This window comes from Rattus norvegicus, chromosome 4, assembly GCF_021556685.1.
Source record: "Rattus norvegicus strain SHRSP/BbbUtx chromosome 4, alternate assembly SHRSP_T2T, whole genome shotgun sequence".
In the NCBI taxonomy this organism is placed as follows: domain Eukaryota; kingdom Metazoa; phylum Chordata; class Mammalia; order Rodentia; family Muridae; genus Rattus; species Rattus norvegicus.
The window spans coordinates 12196928-12218049 of record NC_141537.1 but is presented as its reverse complement, the minus strand read 5'-3'; the positions used below and the strand labels follow the sequence as shown (position 1 = coordinate 12218049).

General features: G+C 45.5%; 1 protein-coding gene across 6 annotated transcripts in view; it reads left to right on the top strand.

Moving 5' to 3' along the window:
* Positions 1-15264, top strand: part of Rint1 (RAD50 interactor 1) — a 35639-nt gene extending 20375 nt beyond the window's left edge. For 4 of the 6 annotated variants that reach the window (XM_087656371.1, XM_087656368.1, XM_087656370.1 and 1 more), the window contains 7 exons: positions 37-262; positions 702-839; positions 2977-3176; positions 10240-10454; positions 11096-11276; positions 11350-11468; positions 13108-15264. In XM_087656371.1, coding sequence (XP_087512497.1) covers positions 37-262; positions 702-839; positions 2977-3176; positions 10240-10454; positions 11096-11276; positions 11350-11468; positions 13108-13300 — 1272 coding nt within the window. In that variant the 3' untranslated portion in view covers positions 13301-15264. 6 annotated transcript variants of the gene reach the window in all.
* Positions 15265-21122: the final 5858 nt, after the last annotated feature.

Below are 21122 nucleotides of genomic sequence, written 5' to 3'. Positions count from 1 at the left end.
CAGTCCCTCCCTCATGCCTCCTTGCCTCTCTTTCAGCTTGAGTTTTCTCGCGGCCTCGTGATGCTCATCCTTGAGAAGCTGGCGTCTGATATCCCTTGCCTGCTCTATGACGATAGTCTCTTCTGTCATCTGGTAGACGAGGTGCTGTTGTTTGAAAGGGAGCTGCACAGTGTCCATGGCTATCCTAGCACATTTGCCAGCTGCATGCACATTCTGTCGGAGGAAACCTGTTTCCAGAGATGGCTGACTGTGGAGAGAAAGTGTAAGCACTCAGTGACCGTTGAGCTGACTTGAGGCTTTTGGTTTGTTTTGTTGTTTGCTTGCTTGCTTTCTGTTTTGGCCCAAGTTGGCCTCAGACTCATTGAGATCCACCTGCCTTTGCCTCTCAAATGCTAGGATCAAGGGTGTGTCCCACCACTGCCTGGGAATGTCTGGTTTTGGTGTGTGAGGTTTTGGAGTTTTGTCTTTCTTACAGGATGTACTGAATTACTTTCAAAGACAGTCCTCTCTCCACAAGACTTGTTTGTTTGTTTGTTTGGTGGGGTTTTTTGGTTTGTTTTGGTTTTGAATTACAGTCTACATGTTGGAATATGGAGCCAGTAGAAGATATTGATGGTTTGTAGAGTTCCTAAAAAAGTGTGAGTTGATAATTGAAGGAAGAAATAAGTCCTCGACTGACTTTTCTTTCTTTCTTCGTTTAGTTGCTCTTCAAAAAATGGACTCAATGCTTTCATCAGAAGCTGCCTGGGTATCCCAGTATAAAGACATCACCGATGTGGATGAAATGAAGGTCCCAGACTGTGCGGAAGTCTTTATGACCCTGCTTCTGGTTATAACTGGTAAGCACTGGCCTTTTAACATCCGACGCTAATTTAGAATTAAGTTTTTAAGCTGGGCATGGGTGAACACACTTGCAACCTAGCATGTGAGGTGGAAGCAGGAGGATTGAGCTCAAGGCCAGTCTCAGTTCTAAAGTGACTTTGGTCAGCCTGGGATATATGAGACCCTGTCTCAGAAAACCCAAGCAAACGAATGAACAGCAGAAGTCTGCAGTGAGTTTGAGGCTGGTGGGGTCGCTCAGCAGATTCGAGCACTTGCTGCTCTTACAGAAGGCCGGGCCAGCTCCCCAGTCATAACCCACCCACTCCAGCTCTGGATCCAGGGGCCGCTTGGTCCCCTCAGGCACCTAGGACGCGTGAACATGAAAATAAACCTTAAACAGTAGTGCGCGCTACATGTACTCATATTTTTAGTAGTTAATAGACAGCCGTACAGTAACTTAAAACTCTACGACAGTCTCTCTTTCGACTGAGCCAGCTGTGGCAGCACTCACCTTTAATCCCAGCGCTCTGGAAGCACGGCTGGAGCATTTGTGGCTTTGAGATCATCCTGGTATATGGGTTCCCAGCCACCCTGATGTAAGATCTTGTTTCAAATACTAAAATAACAATAAGTATTAATAAATAGTACTAGTCATAATAATCAGGTCACCTAGACGTACTGTGAGACCCTGTCTCCAAACAACAGCACCTTAAAATGTGAGCGTTGGTGTATACATGAAGGGGAACGTCCAGGACAAAAACAAATAAAAATGCGTTAATTTTTAACTCATTGTCATTCTTTTTTTTTTTTTCTTTTCTTTTTTTTCGGAGCTGGGGACCGAACCCAGGACCTTGCGTGTCATTCTTGTTATAGGTTTTCAAGTTTCATTTTACTACTCTAATTTTACAGACTTATTTTTAGTTTATGTGTATGAGTGTGTGTCTGTGAATGTGTGTACACCACATGCATGCCTATTGCCAATGGAGGCCAGAAGAAGGTGTTGGAGCCCCTGAAACTGGAGTTACAGAGGGTCGTGAGCTGAGCCCCCTCCTCCCCAGCTCCTTTTACTTTAAGACTCTCAGCTTTATGTGTATTTTGCCTGCATTTTATCTGTACCACATACATTCCTAGTGCCTGTGTAGTTCAGAAGAGTGTTTGATCCCCTAGAGATGGGAATTACAGTACTGTAAGCTATCAATGTGGGTGCTGGGAACTGAACCAGCGATCTCTCCAATGGCAGGCAGTGCTCTTAACCTCTGAGCCATCTCTCAAGCGCCCACTTACTCTTCTTTGAGAGACGTGTACTGTGTTGCCCAGCTGGCTTGAGCTCCTGTTCTGAGATGATCTTCCTGCCTTGGTTTTCCACATAGCTGGGACTAGGTACACACTACTATGTCTAGTGTTAACCCAAACCTTAAATAAATATCACTTTCTTAGCACTGGTTTATCAGGACTTGAAGAAGAGAGTGGAATGGTACAGTAGTTTTAGAATTGAGGTGACAGGGTCTCTTCTCGAGCCATGTGTGGAGTGTCCGCATTCCCTGCTGCAGACTGCTAGCTGTCCAGGGCCACAAGATCCCCAATGCTGCCGCGCTGGGCCCTCATTGCTTCCCTCCTCCCCTGGCAATGCACTTCTTGAGCTTCATGATAACCTGAAGACCTTCACTCCTACCCAATCAGTAATTGCACATTTTGACTGTTAGAAAAATAAACACTTTTTTTAAAAAAGGATAGCCAGACATGGCAGTGCACATATTTAATCCCAAATATCAGGATTTTGGAGGTAAAGGCTGGAGGATCAGGAGTTCAGAGCTATTCATAGCCTCAGGAAATTTGAAGCCAGCCTGGGCTACATGAGACCTGTCTTAAGCCCTCCTCACCTACCAACACAGCTTCTTATTTAAGGCACAGTTATTTTAAAACACAGTTTGCTTTTTCAGAAACGAGGTATGATTTCTGTATGGCAATATACACATCTGGATCTCGAGCATACTGTTGGCTGAGTCCTGACACGATGTTCCTGTGTGATTTCTTAAGATTTTGCAAACGGTCAGCTGGGTTTTGTCATAAAGGCCATAAGCAGGGATTTAGGGAAAACCAACTGTGATGAACAGTATCTAATCCCCTCCTGTATTTTGTCTACTTTCTCCACAGACAGGTATAAAAATCTCCCCACAGCCTCCCGGAAGCTGCAGTTCCTGGAGTTACAGAAGGACCTAGTGGATGATTTTAGGATCCGGTTGACACAGGTGATGAAGGAGGAGACTAGAGCGCCCCTGGGCTTTCGGTACTGTGCGATTCTCAACGCCGTGAACTATATCTCAACAGTGCTGGCTGACTGGGCTGACAACGTGGTGAGTTGTGTGCTTTTGTAGGAAATGATGTATCAGTGCCTTGGTCTCCATAATATAGCAGTGCCTTGATCTCCATAATACATCAGTGCCTTGGTCTCCATAATACGTCAGTGCCTTGATCTCCATAATATATCAATGCCTTGATCTCCATAATATATCAGTGCCTTGATCTCCATAATACATCAGTGCCTTGATCTCCATAATATAGCAGTGCCTTGATCTCCATAATACATCAGTGCCTTGATCTCCATAATATAGCAGTGCCTTGGTCTCCATAATACATCAGTGCCTTGATCTCCATAATACGTCAGTGCCTTGATCTCCATAATATAGCAGTGCCTTGATCTCCATAATACATCAGTGCCTTGATCTCCATAATACGTCAGTGCCTTGATCTCCATAATATATCAGTGCCTTGGTCTCCATAATATATCAGTGCCTTGGTCTCCATAATATATCAGTGCCTTGATCTCCATAATATAGCAGTGCCTTGGTCTCCATAATACGTCAGTGCCTTGATCTCCATAATATAGCAGTGCCTTGATCTCCATAATACATCAGTGCCTTGGTCTCCATAATATATCAGTGCCTTGATCTCCATAATATATCAGTGCCTTGATCTCCATAATATATCAGTGCCTTGGTCTCCATAATATATCAGTGCCTTGATCTCCATAATACATCAGTGCCTTGGTCTCCATAATATATCAGTGCCTTGATCTCCATAATACATCAGTGCCTTGGTCTCCATAATACGTCAGTGCCTTGATCTCCATAATATAGCAGTGCCTTGATCTCCATAATACATCAGTGCCTTGATCTCCATAATACATCAGTGCCTTGATCTCCATAATATAGCAGTGCCTTGATCTCCATAATACATCAGTGCCTTGATCTCCATAATATAGCAGTGCCTTGATCTCCATAATATATCAGTGCCTTGATCTCCATAATACGTCAGTGCCTTGATCTCCATAATATAGCAGTGCCTTGATCTCCATAATACATCAGTGCCTTGATCTCCATAATATAGCAGTGCCTTGGTCTCCATAATATATCAGTGCCTTGATCTCCATAATACATCAGTGCCTTGGTCTCCATAATACGTCAGTGCCTTGATCTCCATAATATAGCAGTGCCTTGATCTCCATAATACATCAGTGCCTTGGTCTCCATAATATATCAGTGCCTTGATCTCCATAATACGTCAGTGCCTTGGTCTCCATAATATATCAGTGCCTTGATCTCCATAATATATCAGTGCCTTGGTCTCCATAATACGTCAGTGCCTTGATCTCCATAATATAGCAGTGCCTTGATCTCCATAATATAGCAGTGCCTTGATCTCCATAATACATCAGTGCCTTGATCTCCATAATACGTCAGTGCCTTGATCTCCATAATATAGCAGTGCCTTGATCTCCATAATATATCAGTGCCTTGATCTCCATAATACATCAGTGCCTTGATCTCCATAATATATCAGTGCCTTGGTCTCCATAATATATCAGTGCCTTGGTCTCCATAATATATCAGTGCCTTGGTCTCCATAATATATCAGTGCCTTGATCTCCATAATATATCAGTGCCTTGGTCTCCATAATACGTCAGTGCCTTGATCTCCATAATATAGCAGTGCCTTGATCTCCATAATACATCAGTGCCTTGGTCTCCATAATACGTCAGTGCCTTGATCTCCATAATATAGCAGTGCCTTGATCTCCATAATACATCAGTGCCTTGATCTCCATAATACATCAGTGCCTTGATCTCCATAATATATCAGTGCCTTGGTCTCCATAATATATCAGTGCCTTGGTCTCCATAATATATCAGTGCCTTGATCTCCATAATACATCAGTGCCTTGATCTCCATAATACGCCAGTGCCTTGATCTCCATAATATAGCAGTGCCTTGATCTCCATAATATAGCAGTGCCTTGGTCTCCATAATACATCAGTGCCTTGATCTCCATAATATAGCAGTGCCTTGGTCTCCATAATATATCAGTGCCTTGATCTCCATAATATAGCAGTGCCTTGGTCTCCATAATATAGCAGTGCCTTGGTCTCCATAATATAGCAATGCCTTGGTCTCCATAATACATCAGTGCCTTGAAATGTTGACACTGCTGCAAGCCAAAACATCCCATGTTAGACAGAAAGCATAGTGAGGCCACATGTAGGAGATGCGAGTTAGATTTTTCTTAATCTAATCTAAAACAGTTGAGTAATACTAGTTGTTCAATGACTTACGTAAAGAGGGCTGGAGCATGGCTCAGTGGGAGCACAGGAATGCGAGCGTGAGCAGTCTTGGGCTTGATCCTCAGGACCATGAAATGGAAGAGAAAAGAGAAAAAGAGGAAATCTGGCAGGCAGCGCATCCTGTGGTCCAGCACGTGGGGATGTAGATCAGGAACGTCCTGGTGACATAGTATAGTCCCAGGCCGCCCTGGGTTATGTGAGATCCTACTTCAAAAACAAGCACAGGGGGGAAGGAAGGAAAGAAAACATAGACAGACAGACTTTCCTGGGTAGCTGTATGGCATGAACCGTTTTTCTCTTCTAACCTTGCACCCTGGAAACAATAGAGACCAAATGCCCCCACAGAAAGAAACAATAGAGACCAAATGCCACCACAGAAAGCATTTACTCTGATGTGAGAATCAGTGCATCTAAGTTGGTGATGCAGCTCAGTGGTGGAGCATGGCAGGAAGTCCTATTCATTCCCAGCACTGCAAAGAAAGAAGTCCAAGGCCTGACTTTTTAAAATACATTCTCAAAACGAGCCTGTCTTAGTCCTGCCACTGTGGGAAAACACGGTGACCAAAAGCAACATGGTGACTCTGTCATCCAGGGAGTCAGGACAGGGCCCAGGGCAGGAACTGCAGGCAGAACCTGGAGGCAGGAGCTGATGCAGAGGCCATGGAGGGTGCTGCTCACTGCCCTGGTCTCTGTGACTCTCAGTCTGCTTTCTATAGCACTCAGAACCACCAGGCGGGGGCAGTGCACCCACAAAGGGCTGGGCCCCCACGTCAGTCAGCGATTAAGAGAACGCACTACAGGCTTGCCCGCAGCCCGTCTGGTGGGTGCACCATACAACTATCACTCTCTGGTTTGCTTTTTAAGATTTTCAAATTTTATGTGTATGACTGTTTTGCATGCATGTTAAGTATGTATACTACATGTGTGCAGTGCCCACAGAGGCTAAAAGATCCCCTAAAACTGGAGTTAAAGAGGGTTGTAAGCCACTGTGTGGGTGCTGGGCACTGAACTTGGATCCCCTGGAAGAGCAGTCAATACTCTTAACTGCCATGTGTTGTAACTTCTCTCTGCCAAAACTAACTGATTTTTTTAAAGAGTTTCTCACATATCATATTTAATGATATTTTGGTGTATGACTGTAAGAGACAAGGATTCTGTGTTTGTATATGTGTGTATGCACATGTACATGTTTACACATAGAGACCAGAGGTTAATACTGGTTTTGTTCTCCCTTTCCAACTTATTTTTTGAGGCAGTCTTGGTGAACCCGGGGATTGTCTTTTTGGCTAGACTGGCAGGCTGTTAAACCCTGGGGTCCACCCAGTTTTACCTCACACTGTAATTACAGGTACACACCACCACGTTGGGTGTTTACTTGGCTAAAGTGGGGTCTTTGTATTTGTGTAACAGGGAGCTAATTCCACTGATCCATTCCCCAGCCCAAGACCTACTTAAAAATCAAAACAGAACATAACCACAATAACATTGAGAAGAAGAAACATGTCACTTTGCAAAGTGTATTTGAAGTAAGTCTGACTGGTGGTGGCCGTGTGCACCTGTAACTGCAGCACTTGGGGCTGAGGTAGGGATTGCCGGGAGTTCTAGGCTACCCTGCCCTGTCACCGAAAACAAAGACAACAATCTAAACATTCAAAGTTGGATCTAATGACCACTAGACATCCTTTTTCTCCTTCAAGGATTCTACCTACCTTTCCCCACTTCCTGAAGGGTATATGTGTCTAGCCACTGATCTGTTGCCGTGAAGAGATACCATGACCAAGGCAACTCTTATAAGAGAAAGCATTTAATTGGGGCTGGCTTTCTACCGTTTCAGAGGCTTCGTCCACTATCATGACAGGAATCCTGGAAGGATGCAGGAGGGCACTGGAACAATAACTGACAGCTACATCTCAATCCACAGGCACAGAGAGAGAGAGAGAGGAGAGAGAGAGGAGGGGAGGAGTGGGGAGGGGGAGAGAGAGAGACACAGAGAGAGACAGAGACAGATAGACAGACAGACAGACAGGGCATAACATGGACTTTTGAAACTTCAAATCCTACCCCTAGTGACACACTTCTTCCAACAAGGCCACACCTACCCTAACAAGTGTGGCCAAAACCAAAACATTAAGGGGATGGGGGTGGGGGGCGGACTGTAGTCTAGTGTAGTTGAGGACTTACCTAGTGTGAGTGAGGCTGTAGGATAATTCCCACCAACACAAAAAAAATTTACTCAAAGTATGTGTGTATAACGTCATTTGCTGGAACAAGGAAAAACAGTGACTTTGTGAATATATTAGAGTGCAATGCCTAGTGTGTTCATCTTACAACGTCAACCAGCATGTAGTCGTTTTGTGTTCCAGCTCCCACACTGACCAGCTCTGTGCTAAGACTTTTCACGCATGAGACAGATGGTCATTCTTATGCCAGAAGACTCAGTGAGAGGCTCATGCCAGGACAGAATTTTAGTGTTAATGGAGTTCCTTGTAGAACATCATGGCTGCTTGGTGCCTCTTCTGTTAATGAGGAGAAGTGAGCTATCCCTACTGTGGAAGGTTAGACTCTGTTGCTGAGACCAAGAGAGAGAACACAAGGTAAGGGCTGACTGTGACTGTCATTGACTGAGTTCTGGCTTTTGATGGTGCTGATTTGTCTTCACGCCAAATCCTCCAGCCATCCTCATAGTGCTTCCGACTGTAAATGCTCCAGATAAACATCATCAAAGTCCTCTTGTTGCACCAGCCCAGAGGTAGAGAAGGAAACAGCGGCAGCTCGCCTTCCTGTGCTTCTGATCGTCTGCTGATAACCGTTTGTTGTTGGGCCACCCCTGGAATGTCCAACCTCTCAGAACGTTCTTTTCAGTTGTCGGTGACAGAGCTCCAGTTCCACTGTCCATGATAAGTCAGGGTCTGTGTAAATGGATGGACGGGGCATGCCTGCTCCACAGGCCATTTCTGGTTGCATTTTTTTTTTTTTTTTTTGGTTCTTTTTTTCGGAGCTGGGGACCGAACCCAGGGCCTTGCGCTTCCTAGGTAAGCGCTCTACCACTGAGCTAAATCCCCAGCCCCTCTAGTTGCATTTTTGGACAGTTCCCGAATGTGCGGCCATAGGTGGTTCTGGACTGGCTCCTGCAAACATGGCATTTTTGTTCTCTGACTGTCAGAACTCCAGGTTTCTGACAGCCTTCAGTCTGTGTCTAGAAAAACTGAATACTTAAAGGAGCATGCTCACCAGCAGGACAATACGGTGTCACAGATAAAGACCACTACAGTGAGGAAAAGAAACTGGCAGAGGAGGTGCACCCCTGTCTTCTGAGCAATGGAGGCACGAGCAAAAGGGCTGTCACACCTTCAAGGCCAGCTCCATGTGCAGAGAGTTCCAGGCCAGCCGAGACTACATAGTACCACAGAAAACACTGCATACCGAGCACTGGGGAGGCTGAGGCAGGATGGCCATGAGTGTGCAGCTACACTGAACTACACAGCAAGATCCAGTCTCCGAACAACCCCCAACCCTCATATACCAAAACCCAAACCAAGCCAAAACGACAGGCCTGCTCTGTGCAGGCAGAACTTGAAACCTCTGGGTACGGTTGGTGGTGGCGGAACCCCTGCAGCACAGTCGAGGCAGCCTGGCAGCTCTTAAGACAGTGGGTAGAAGTCTCAGTCCCTTCCTCAGGACAAGCAAAGACAAAGGAAAGCACTCCTTACAGAAAAATGCACATCTCCTTCTCAGCAGCACTATGCAGAATAGATACAGAATGGAGAAACCCAAACACATCAGCAAAAACATAAAGTGTAGCATGATCAGATGACGAACTGGGGGCAAGAAAAGCATGAAGTGCATGCTTAGTACATGCTATGGCACCCAGCGAGAGGAGTTGGTCATGAAGACTAGACCTTCATATGGTTCCGTTTACTTAAAATGTCCACGATCGTTGACTCTATAGACAGTGGATTAGTGATTGCCTGGAGCTGGAGGAGCGGGAGAAAAGGGAGACAGCAGACAGTGGATGAGGGGTTTGGGGCAGGAAGTAATGGTGGTGCTCTAGAACAGTGATGGGTACACAGCTCCAAGTTACTACACTACTGAATTGTAACAAATGATTTATACTGTGCATCATATGTGTGTCACAGTGCACATGCTGAGATCAGGGGACAACTGGCAAAACTTGGTTCTGCATTCCCCCAAGCGGGGGCCAGGGATAAAGCTTCAGGGCATCGGGCTTGGTGACAAGTGCCTGTATCCACTGGGCCGTCCTACCAATCCTGAACTGAAAGTTTTATTATGGGGGGAAGATGAAGGCTTTTATGCTTGTTTGACTTTTGAGTCAGGGTCTCATGTAGTCCACACTGGCTTTGAACTCAGGGTAATCTTCTGGGGTCAGCTCCTGAGTGGGAATGCAGATATCTGCCACCATGCCATGCTGTGTGTGTGTGTGTGTGCATGTGCGTGCGCGTGTGTGTGTGCGCATGTGTGGTGTGTGTGTGCGTGTGTGCGCATGTGTGGTGTGTGTGTGCGTGTGTGCGCATGTGTGGTGTGTGTGTGCGTGTGCATGCATGTGTGTGCGTGCATGTGTGTGTGCATATGCACATGAGCACACATGTCATGCATTCCTGTGGAGTTGCTTCCTTGCACTGTGTGGGTCCTGGGGATTACTTAGCAAGTGCCTACCCATTCAGCTGTCTCCCTGGCCCTGGGCTGCATACCTTAATTAAGGAAGTCATGTGATGTAGAGGTTCCGTTTTGAGATGCCCAGAGTCCTAACGTAAACGTAACGACACATGTTTGTCTGCAGTTCTTTCTGCAGCTGCAGCAGGCAGCACTGGAGGTCTTTGCAGAGAACAACGTCCTCAGCAAACTGCAGCTGGGGCAGCTGGCCTCCATGGAGAGCTCCGTCTTCGACGACATGATCAACCTCTTAGAGCGCCTAAAGCTTGATATGCTGACTCGCCAAGTAGACCATGTTTTCAGAGAAGTGAAAGACGCGGCTAAGTTGTATAAGAAAGAAAGGTGTGTCCTGTGTCAGTCACCCTTTACACACTTCAGTGCGAGTTGCCGTTTCCACTCCCGTTTTAGCTTCTGTAAACTCCATGGCTTGGAGATGGAGCTTGGGGCTTTTGGGTTTGGTGGGATCTTTCTAGAACCTATTCTTTTGAAGAATTCATTCAGAATAAACAAGTGATGGTGTGGACCTCTTAAGAGAGGTGACCTGGAGTTCACTAGTGCCACTCATTTTACAAAGGAAAGGGCCCTGTGGTCAGTGCCTGTCATGCTTGCATTTCACAACTCTCCTGCTTCTGAACCCTAGCATGGTACCTTCACACAGTACTGCAGTCAATGTGCAAGTACTGTTAGTTCGTATGCTAAAGTCAGAGCATAATACTAACTGGATCTTTTGAATTCTAAAGACGAACTTTAGTTTAACTTTACAGTACTTGAATTTAGGGTCCTTTTCAGGAAATAATAATTAAAAGTTAAAATGTAAATATAGAGACATTTATTTCTGGTAGAGCTTTTAATATCAGACGACATTTTTTTTAATCCCAGAATTTCCCCAGGACAGCACATTTCCTCAAGTTTAAAGTGATTTATGAAACCTTAAGGATACACAGTGCTCAGGGTCATTCTTTGAACGTTATTTGTTTTTCCAGATGGCTGTCCCTGCCGTCTCAGTCTGAACAGGCAGTGATGTCCCTGTCCAGCTCTGCCTGCCCACTCTTGCTGACCTTACGGGACCGGCTGCTTCAGCTGGAGCAGCAGCTGTGTTTCTCCTTATTCAACATCTTCTGGCAGATGCTCGTAGAGAAACTGGACTTGTACCTGTATCAGGAAGTAAGTCAGGGCAGGCTGGGGCGGAGCCGAGGATGAGAACGGCAGCCATTATGTGAATTGCTCTTTGTTGCAGATAATCCTTGCTAATCACTTCAATGAGGGAGGAGCAGCCCAGCTGCAGTTCGATATGACGAGGAACCTCTTCCCTTTGTTCTCTCACTATTGCAAGAGGCCAGAAAACTACTTTAAACAGTAAGTCCAGTGTCCAAAGTATTGGTGTCCAAACGCGGCGGGAAGTTGGCTTCTTTTTAACGACTTCAGAATTTCGTTGATATATTGTATAATAGCATCAGTTAAAATCTGGAGCCGACTTGCCTAGGAAGCGCAAGGCCCTGGGTTCGATCCCCAGCTCCAAAAAAAAAGAACCAAAAAAAAAAAAAAAAAAAAAATCTGGAGCCGAGAGGCGGCTCGACAGTTAGGGGCACTCGCTGCTCTTGAGAGGACTGGGCTTCAGTCCCCAGCACCCACAGGAGCCTCATAATCATTTTACACATTCCTCTGGCCTCCACACATCAGGCACACACGGTGCACAGACATGCGTGCAGGCAAAACACACAGAAAATCTAAAAACCTAAAATGCAACAAATAAGTAAAAGCTTAAAACATTCATTACATGCCTGTTTTCAAAACACTGGGAAACCAAAATGATGCTCTGGTACACACCCGCAGACAGCTGAGCAGAGCCGGTATAAGTTACGTGTTGGGCCTGCTTCCTAGCGTCTGCGTCAGTGCTGTTTGCTCATTGCTGGGCGAGTAACTAGGAAATGACACAGGTATGACTGCCACTTGCAGGAAATAAGGACTAATACTTAGGTTGAGTTCCTCACAGTAACCCAGACGAGACAAAAATCAGTTTTCTTACAAATGTAATATTCATTTTAGCTCTTAGTCATAAATGTGAGAATAGTTACTAGGAATCTCGTAAAAATTCTTTATTTAAAATTTACATTATTATTGGGTTTGTGCATTTGGAGACATTCCTTTAGAACATAAAGGTTATGTGCTTCCAGGAAGCCATGGTTGTTTCTGGTCTGCTTTTCTGTTTTTGAAATAGGTTTCATGTATCCCAGCCTGGCCTTGAACCCAGGACACAGTAAGAGGATGAACCTGAGCTTTTGATCCTCCTGCCTCTGTCTTCTGAGTGCTGTGTGTGTTCCAAAGCCCCTCCCTACCGAGTACCCTAAATCTCCAGCCCCCTTTTGCTTTTATTATTATTTAAATCTGTGTTTTCCTGTGTGTGGAGTGGAGGCCAGATGACCACTCTTGGGAAACGTTCTCTCCTCAGCCATGTGATGCCAAGGACTGAGCTCAGGCAGGCAGCTTTACCCATGACAATCATACCAGCCTTCCTACTTCTGTTAGTTTCTGAGACACCCTCACTATGTAGCCTTGGCCGGCCTGGAGCTCACAGTGTAGACAGGGCTGGCCTGGGGTTCATAGTGGTCCTGCTTTGGCTTCCAGAGTACTGGAAATACACTGTCGTCCCCAGCCTCTTTATGGTTTGGTTGGTCCTGCTGTCCTGCTATCTGTCCTGCTGTCCTGCTGTTTTGCCCTTGCTGCTGCCTTCATTTTCATTCCTTTGCTTTCCCCCCAAGTCCTAATTCTAGCTGAAATCATAGCTACATTTCATAATCCGTTAGCATCAGGGCACTGAGACAAATCTAACGACAAGCCTTAATCTTAGCTATTAACCCTGCACGCCTTGTGCAGTCCCAGCATCTGTAAAGAGCCAAGCAGTCCACAGGTAGTTAAATGTGTAGACTCTGCAAAGGTCAGTGACGTCCTATGGGCGGTGCAAAAGAGGATCTCTTCTTTCTTGTTTCCCAAACAGTGTAAAAGAAGCCTGCATCGTTCTGAATTTGAACATCGGTTCCGCGTTACTCCTGAAAGACGTCCTTCAGTCAGCTTCCGAGCACATTCCCGCCACAGCAGCCTTAAATGAAGTTGGAGTTTACAAACTGGCTCAACAAGATGTTGAGATTCTGCTTAATCTGAGGACAAACTGGCCTAACCCTGGAAAATGATGCATCTTTGAGAAAAGGGTCATTTAACAGAGCGGCAGTTGGATTGAAGTTGTCTGATAAAGTTCTGAATTGATGAAACTGGACAAAGGAAACTTGGCAGAATCTTCTCTTGTCTTGAGTTATGATATCACTAAAACAATGGCCATCCTCCACCCTCCCGTTCCTAAGAACAAAAGGAAGGAAAACAGCTGTGAGACGCAGAGTAATTGTGTGCAAGTAGGAATGCAGACATCTGAAGACAGAATGAGAGCAAAGGTCAGCCATACCTGACCCCTGACCTCCACTGTCCTAATCAAGGGGGCCGTTGTCAAAGGCTGGATTGTACAATGCTTACGGGTGCAAGTAGGTAGTGGAGGGTCCTTTTTCCAGTTTGGGAATTCAGTGTTCATATAAGAAATACACTTTGAGCTGCAAGTGGTGGGAGACACCTGTAATCCCAGCATTCTGAAGGCTGAAGCAGGGGGATCACTGTGGGTTCCTGGGCAACATAGTAAGATCCTATCCATATCAACAGAAAAAACCAAACCAAACCAAACCAAACCAAACCCCAAGACCAACAACACAGTAGTCTTATGAGATGGTGGTGAAGCTACCATGGTTCTTAATATTCTATTCTTATGTCCTTCCGTTTAAAGTAAGTTTTGTGTGAGTGTGTGTATGTGTGTGTGAGTGTGTGTGTATGTGTGTGTATGTGAGTGTGTGTATGTGAGTGTGTGTATGTGAGTGTGTGTATGTGAGTGTGTGTATGTGTGTGTGAGTGTGTGTGTGTATGTGTGTGTGTGTCTGTGGTGTGTGTGTGTGTGTGTGTGTGTGTGTGTGTGTGTGTGTGAGTCAGAAGCCTACCTTGGATCCAGCTCCTCAAGATGCTCAGCTTGTTTTGAGACTGGCTCTCCCATCTGGACTTCGGGCAAGCCCCGGGGTTCCTTCTGTTGCTGCCTCCCCTAGACAGGTATTTCAAGTGTTGTATATCATGTTAGATTTTTCCCATGGGTTTTAGGGAGTGAATTCTTTAGGCTTACTTGTCATTGTCAAGTACCTGACCACTAAGCAACTCCCCAGGCCTTCCTGGCTCCACTTCTTGTGACAACGGTCATCCTTTTTCCTCTGAAACATTTAGAGGCCAGATACCTCCTTAGTCATTTGCCTGTGGTAATGATTACGTAGCTGATGAGATAAAAATCCTTTGTGTGTGTGTGTGTGTGTGTGTGTGTGTGTGTGTGTGTGTGTGTGTGTGTGTGTTACTAGAGATCAGACTTAGAGTCTTGTTCGTGCAAGGAAGGGCTCCGCCGTCATCCTCAGCCCAGACAGATATTCCTTCATAATAAATCCTCAGAGACTGAAGCTTTTACACTAACTAAGCTTGACGGGAAGATTTCTACACTTATAAAATGTTATTCTCATTTTTTTTTCTTCTGATACAGCATTTATTTAGTACTTTCAGCCCTGTCATATCTCAGTCTAAAAATGTTGGACTATGGTCTGGGGAGGTGGTTTCCTAGTGAGAGAGGAATGAAGCTACCCCTGGAACATCCTCTCTTACCTCCATCATCGATCCTCCCCTCCCCAGAGTGAGCCCTCCCTGCCTTCACTTCCTAATTGCAGAAAATTAAAGGGAATGAAACATTCCACTCAAGGGTGGAGGGGGTGGGGAGCAGAGGGATGGCTCAGCAGTAAAGTGCTTGCTGTGCAAGTGTGAGGTGCTGAGTTTGAATCCCCAGAACCCATGTAAAGCTGCCTAGCCTGGGCTACACAGTGCAGCAGCAAACAGTAGAAACAAAATGGGAGGTGGAAACTGACCCCTAAGATTGTTCTGTGAGCCACAAGTATGCCATGGCGCGCTCGTACACACACACACACACACACACACACACACACACACGAAAGGGTAGTGGTACTCTAAATGAAATGGTATTAATACTTCAAAGTCACACCATGTCATTAAAACATTAAAAAGCTTTCACTTATTCTTTGAATTGATCCAGTTATTAAATGTCTATCCTCACTCAAACTTCATGTGCAGTAAATACAGACCCAAGATTTTCAGGGCTGAAAAAGTGCGGAGAAGAAATGAAAATCTGAGAGTAGGATTATTTTCAGCTAGAGATAGGGAGTGGTTTGCTCCATTTATAGGTCACACAGACCTTTATACCACACCAATGATGTGGCCTCTGCCAGAGATCATGGCAAACATGGACATGATGTCCATAAGGAACGGAAGACTTCTGTTAACCATGAGTTCCTCAGCTGTTCCAATAGAGATTAGACTCTTGGTTTTTCTGCCAATAAATAGTTGGGCTTCATTCTTACACGAAATTAAACTGTCACAGTGCAAGTCGTCCCCTAGGAGCTGGATGCTTGTGTTGAAGGTGCTGTGCCAGGCATTCAAGGTTCAGGCCTCGCTCAGGTCCATGAAACTTTCAGTACAGAGAGAATGCCTAAGGAACCGGACATAGTGGTGTCCTGCCTCACGTGAGTGAATGCCAGTCTGCAGATGATCTGTGGGGAAGTGGGATGGAGAGCGAGTGCCACAGACTCCCAAGAATCCTCCAAGAGTTCTGATCTATACTGGACCTCAGATCTAAACTAGAGAAAGCAAAAAGGAACCAAGGCCAAGGTCATCACTGGGGAATGCTTTCTCCATTCTCACAGATGGCAATACTCCCTCCCTCCACATCCCACCACACACTCTTTGAGTTAACTCAGTAGGCAGGACTTTCATTGGAGCACACTGTGATGAGATACTTTGAGCAAGGATTTAAGGACTTGGGATTGGTTCAAACACTATACTAAGCAGGTCCCGGGATGCATCACGTGACTCTGTTGCCGCTCGCACCCATCCCTTGGTCCTGTTGCCACATGGACCTTGGGCATTATTTTTAAGAGCTCTCTAGGTGATGTAATTTGCAGATAGATATGGAAAGCAGAAAGACAAGGGTTAGCATGATGCAGGGAAGACGCTCCCCGCTAAGCCACGGGAGCAGAGTCTTCAGACAAATGTGGTTTTCTGACAAGGCAGGATGTTTATGTGTAACACAGAAGCAGTGCTCTGGAACAGCAGGCTCTTACAGGATCCTCACAGTGTGACAGTTATGGCGGGATTGGTGGAAGCGCCACCATCACTGCGTTTTATTCTCTGAATACATTTCCATGCCTGCATTTGAAAAACATTCATTTTTAAGTTACTGTTGTGAAAACATGAAAGGATATCAGGGCAGGAGAGCTAGCTCAGCATTTAATAGCACTTGTTTTTGTAAAGGACGGAGTTCTATTCCCAGCACCCACCTCGCATGGCTCGCAAGAGCTTGTAACTCCAGTACTAGGGATCTAGTGCCCTCTTACGGCCTCTTTCGGCACTTGCACACATATGGCATACTTAGTCAGGGTTTCTGTTCCTACACAAGCATGACCAAGAAGCAAGTTGGGGAGAAAAGGGTTTATTCAGCTCACACTTCCACACTCCACCAAAGGAAGTCAGGACTGGAACTCACATAGGGCAGGAAGCAGGAGCTGATGCAGAGGCCATGGAGGGATGCTGCTTACTGGCTTGCTTCCCCTGGCTGGCTCAGCCTGCTCTCTTATAGAACCCAACACTACTAGCCCAGGGATGGCACCACCTACAGTGGGCTTGGTCCCCCTTGATCACAAGTTGAGAAAATGCCTTACGGCTGGGTCTCATGGAGGTATTTCTGCAACTGAGGTTCCTTTCACTGTGATAACTCCAGCTTGTGTCAAGTTGACACACAAACCCAGCCAGTACAATCGACCCCTTGTCAACCTGACACGCAAACACATCATAAGTAAGCCTCAACCCTTACTTTCTTATTCATTCCCAAGATCTAAATATCTTTAAGAGTCCCACAGTCTTCACAGATTAAAAGTTCAATACCTTTAAAATATCCAATATCTTTTAAAATTCGAAGTCTCTTTAAAATTCAAAGTCTCTTAACTGTGGACTTCTTACTTCAAGAGGGAAAAATATCAGGGCACAGTGACAATCAAAAGCTAAATCAAAATCAAACTCCAACCGCCTAATGTTTGAGATCCACTCATGATCTGGGCTCCTCCAAGGCCACTTCTCCAGCTCTGTCCTTTGTAGCACACACCTTGTCTTCTAGGTTCCAGCTGCCTGTTCTCCACTGCTGCTTCTGTTCTTGGTGGTCATCTCATGGTACTAGCATCTCCAAAACGATACTGTCTTCCACTGCAACTGGGCTTCACCAACAGGCTCTCTTCATGGTGCTAGACCTCAACTCCTTTGCATGACCCCTTCAGTCCTGGGCCATCAATTACAACCTAGGCTGCACCTTCACCAATGGCCTTCCATGGCCTCTCACAGTGCCCAGCCTCAGCTGCTCTTCATGACCCCTTCCTGCCTTCAAAATCAGTACCACCTGGGTTACTTTTGCACATTAACAAGTCCAGCCACAGCACAAGGTACAACCTTGGCTATCTCTGGAACACAGCCTCTTTGAGCTCTCAGAAAACACTTCCCAGAAGACTTCACCTCAATGATGCTGGTCTCTTCTTAATCACCACTAATTTCTAGCTCCAGCTGACCAGCATCAATAGTCCCAGTAATGCAAAGGTTCACTTTAGCAGTTCTGGTATCTTGTTAATCATTTCAGCCCCAGCTAATCAAAAACACAGAATCGTCACAATCAAAACAGCAACAGCCCTGATAAGAGTCTTTAATCTTCCCTCTGAAATTTCACAAGCCAGGCCTCCATCTTCTGCACTGTTCTCAACATTATCTTCCAAGCTCCTATAGAACATCCCACAGAGCTCTTAACATCCTAAAGGCTCTTCTAGCTCAAAGTTCCACAGTCCTTCCACAGCCCTCCCCAAAACATGGTCAGGTTGTCACAGGAATACACCATTCCTGGAACCAATTTGTCTTAGGGTTTCTATTCCTGCACAAACCTCATGACCAAGAAGCAAGCTGGGGAGGAAAGGGTTTATTCAGCTCACACTTCCACATTGCTGTTCATCATCAAAGGAAGTCAGAACTGGAACTCACACAGGACAAGATGCAGGAGCTGATGCAGAGGCCATGGAGAGATGTTACTTACTGACTTGCTGCCCCTGGCTTACTCAGCTTGTTCTCTTATAGAACCCAAGGCTACCAGCCCAGGGTTGGCACCACCCACAATGGGCTCCCTGCCCTTGATCACTAGTTGAGAAAATGCCTTACAGCTGGGTCTCATGGAGACATTTCCATAACTGAGGCTCCTTTCTCTGTTATAACATCAACTTGTGTCAAGTTGACACACAAAACCAGCCAGTGCATGCCATATACTTAGTCAAACATACACATAAATAAGCAAACCTAAATTAAAGAGTAATGGACTCACCACCAACTTCGACAATGAGATTGTGACTGCGGTGGTTTGTATATGTTTGGTCCAGGAGTGGCACTAGTAGGAGGTGTAGCCTTGTTGGAGGAAGTGTGTCACTGTGGGTGTGGGCTCTAGGACCCTCATTCTAGCTGCTTTCAGAAAAAGAGGTGGAACTCTCAGCTCCTCCATCCCCATTAGCCTGGATGCTCTTGTCTTGATGATAATGGACTGAACCTATGAACCTATGAACATGTAAGTAAGTCAGCCCCAGTTAAATGTTGTCCTTTCTAAGAGTTGCTTTGGTCATGGAGTCTGTTCACAGCAGTTAACCCTAAGACAGTGACCAAACTTATTTTATTATTGTCTCATTTATTTGCCCTTCCTTCTCTGCATATACACTTACTTTAGTTTGTTTTTTTTCTTCAAAATAAGGTTTCTCTGTGTAGCCCTGGAACCAATTCTGTAGACTAAGTTGGCCTTTAACTTAGAGATCCACTCTGTCTCCCAAGTGCTGGGACTAATGGTGTGTGCCACCACACTTGGTCTCTCTGTGCATATTTTAAGAAAATCACAGGATGATTTTGATTAATAAAGTGCATATCTCTGGCTTAGTTATTTTTCTGTTATGCTAAAAATGCTCTGACAAAAACAACGTAAGAAAGGAAGGATTTATTTTGCCTCACAGTTAAAAGTTAAAGTCCATCATGGCAGGGAGAGTCAGCAGCAGGAAGCCAAGACTGGCGAATCCTTCTGCTCAGCTCACTCTCTCCACTTACAGGTCCAACCATAACCCTGGGAGTGATGGCCCCTTGTGGGCAGATATTCCCATTGCAATTAACCTGATCAAATAGCCCCCATAAGATGTGTCCAGAGGCCCATCACCCCGGATGATTTCAGTCCTCATCAGGTTGACAGCTGGAATTAACCACCATAAGGACTGTTTTTCATATTACCACAGTACTGTTTGGGAAAATTGCTAATTAAGGTCGAAGTCCACCATTGACCAGACAGCCCTGGGCTTGGTGCATAATGGTGATAATGGTGCATTAGCAGGATTTCTCCTTCTCTGACCTTGTCTGGGAAATTCAAAGCCCCCACATATGCCTCTACCTGAGGAGTGTCAAGAAGCCTAAGTTAGATTACAGGATCAATTTCCTTTCTCCTGACAAGAACCAGTTCAGCTAGCACCTGAGATTCCTGCACTGCTTCCTCGTGCCAATGAGGCATTTTGGTGACTTTAGGCTTCAGCCAACGACCTTTGTGCATCCTGAATGTTCCTACCTTCAGTTCCCCAAAATTATATAAACCTTGAGTCACCCCGAGTAAAGCGGATCTGACTCAGCAGCCGCTCCAGGTTTGAGTTATTCACTGTACTTACTTTTAGTATCTGTATGTAGGTGAGTAGTATTCAAGTTTCCACTGGTCTACAAATGGTATTCTGACTATCATTTAAGGCTAGCTATGTCAATAATGCCAGCACTGGGCTGGGGAAGTGGAGGTGGAAGGATCAAGAGTGTAAGGCCAGGCTTAGATCCCTACGAGGTTGTAGGGCAGCCTAGGATACAAAACCTTGTCTTTAAAAACAGACAAACCACAGATGGTGTGCCGCCCGGTTTTCTGTCAACTTGACACCAGCTAAAGTCATCTGAAGGGAGGGAACATCTGAAGTGGAAACTTCTAATTTCTCTGGATAGTTCATTGTGTCAAGTGATGTTATGACTCCACAGACGGGCATCAAGCATTGGTTTGCTTTGCTCCGCCTCACTATTCTTCAATAACAACGTACATGTATTGGTTTGCCTTACATAGTGTTGTTGAGTTCAACTTGTGGTAATGCTTCCAGAGAGAAACTCAACCAAGAACTGCTCATGAAGTTCCTGTGGCAGCTCGCCACTTCTGGGTCCTTGGTTCAGGCTGCTTGGCGAGCCTTGCAGTTCCTTCAGGATTGAACCACAGCTGCTGGTTCGTGCCTGGTGTCTGCAGAGAGGACTGGACTGCAGCCGCTGAGTCGTATTTGGTGTTTGCTATGGGACTGAACTTGCTGCCAAAGACTGAGCTCACCCCCAAAGAACTATTGCTAACAGGTCCACTTCCCCCATATCCTAATAACTTTCCTCTTCCACTGCCTCTGCTGGGTGGTGGGCTAGAGGAAAGGTTGAACCCTTATTAAAAGTAGGCTGCAAAAAATTTATTCCTACAAACATCAATTGAGAAAATGCCTCCATAAGATTGGATTGATGGTCCTGGGGTTAACATTAGCTCCCTTTCTAATTTACAGACTCCTGGGAATTGAAGATTGGTTGCTCATCTGGCCAAGATTGGCTTAGCTCTTATTCTTTTAATCTTCCCAGCATTCCCATGAGATCTGCACTATTTTCTCCATTTTCCAGTGGAAGAGAGCGATATTCATTCTTGCCCCAAGCAATCGTTATTAAGGAGTAGACCTGGAGCTAAACAGCCCCAGACTACCACCCACTGAGCCCTCT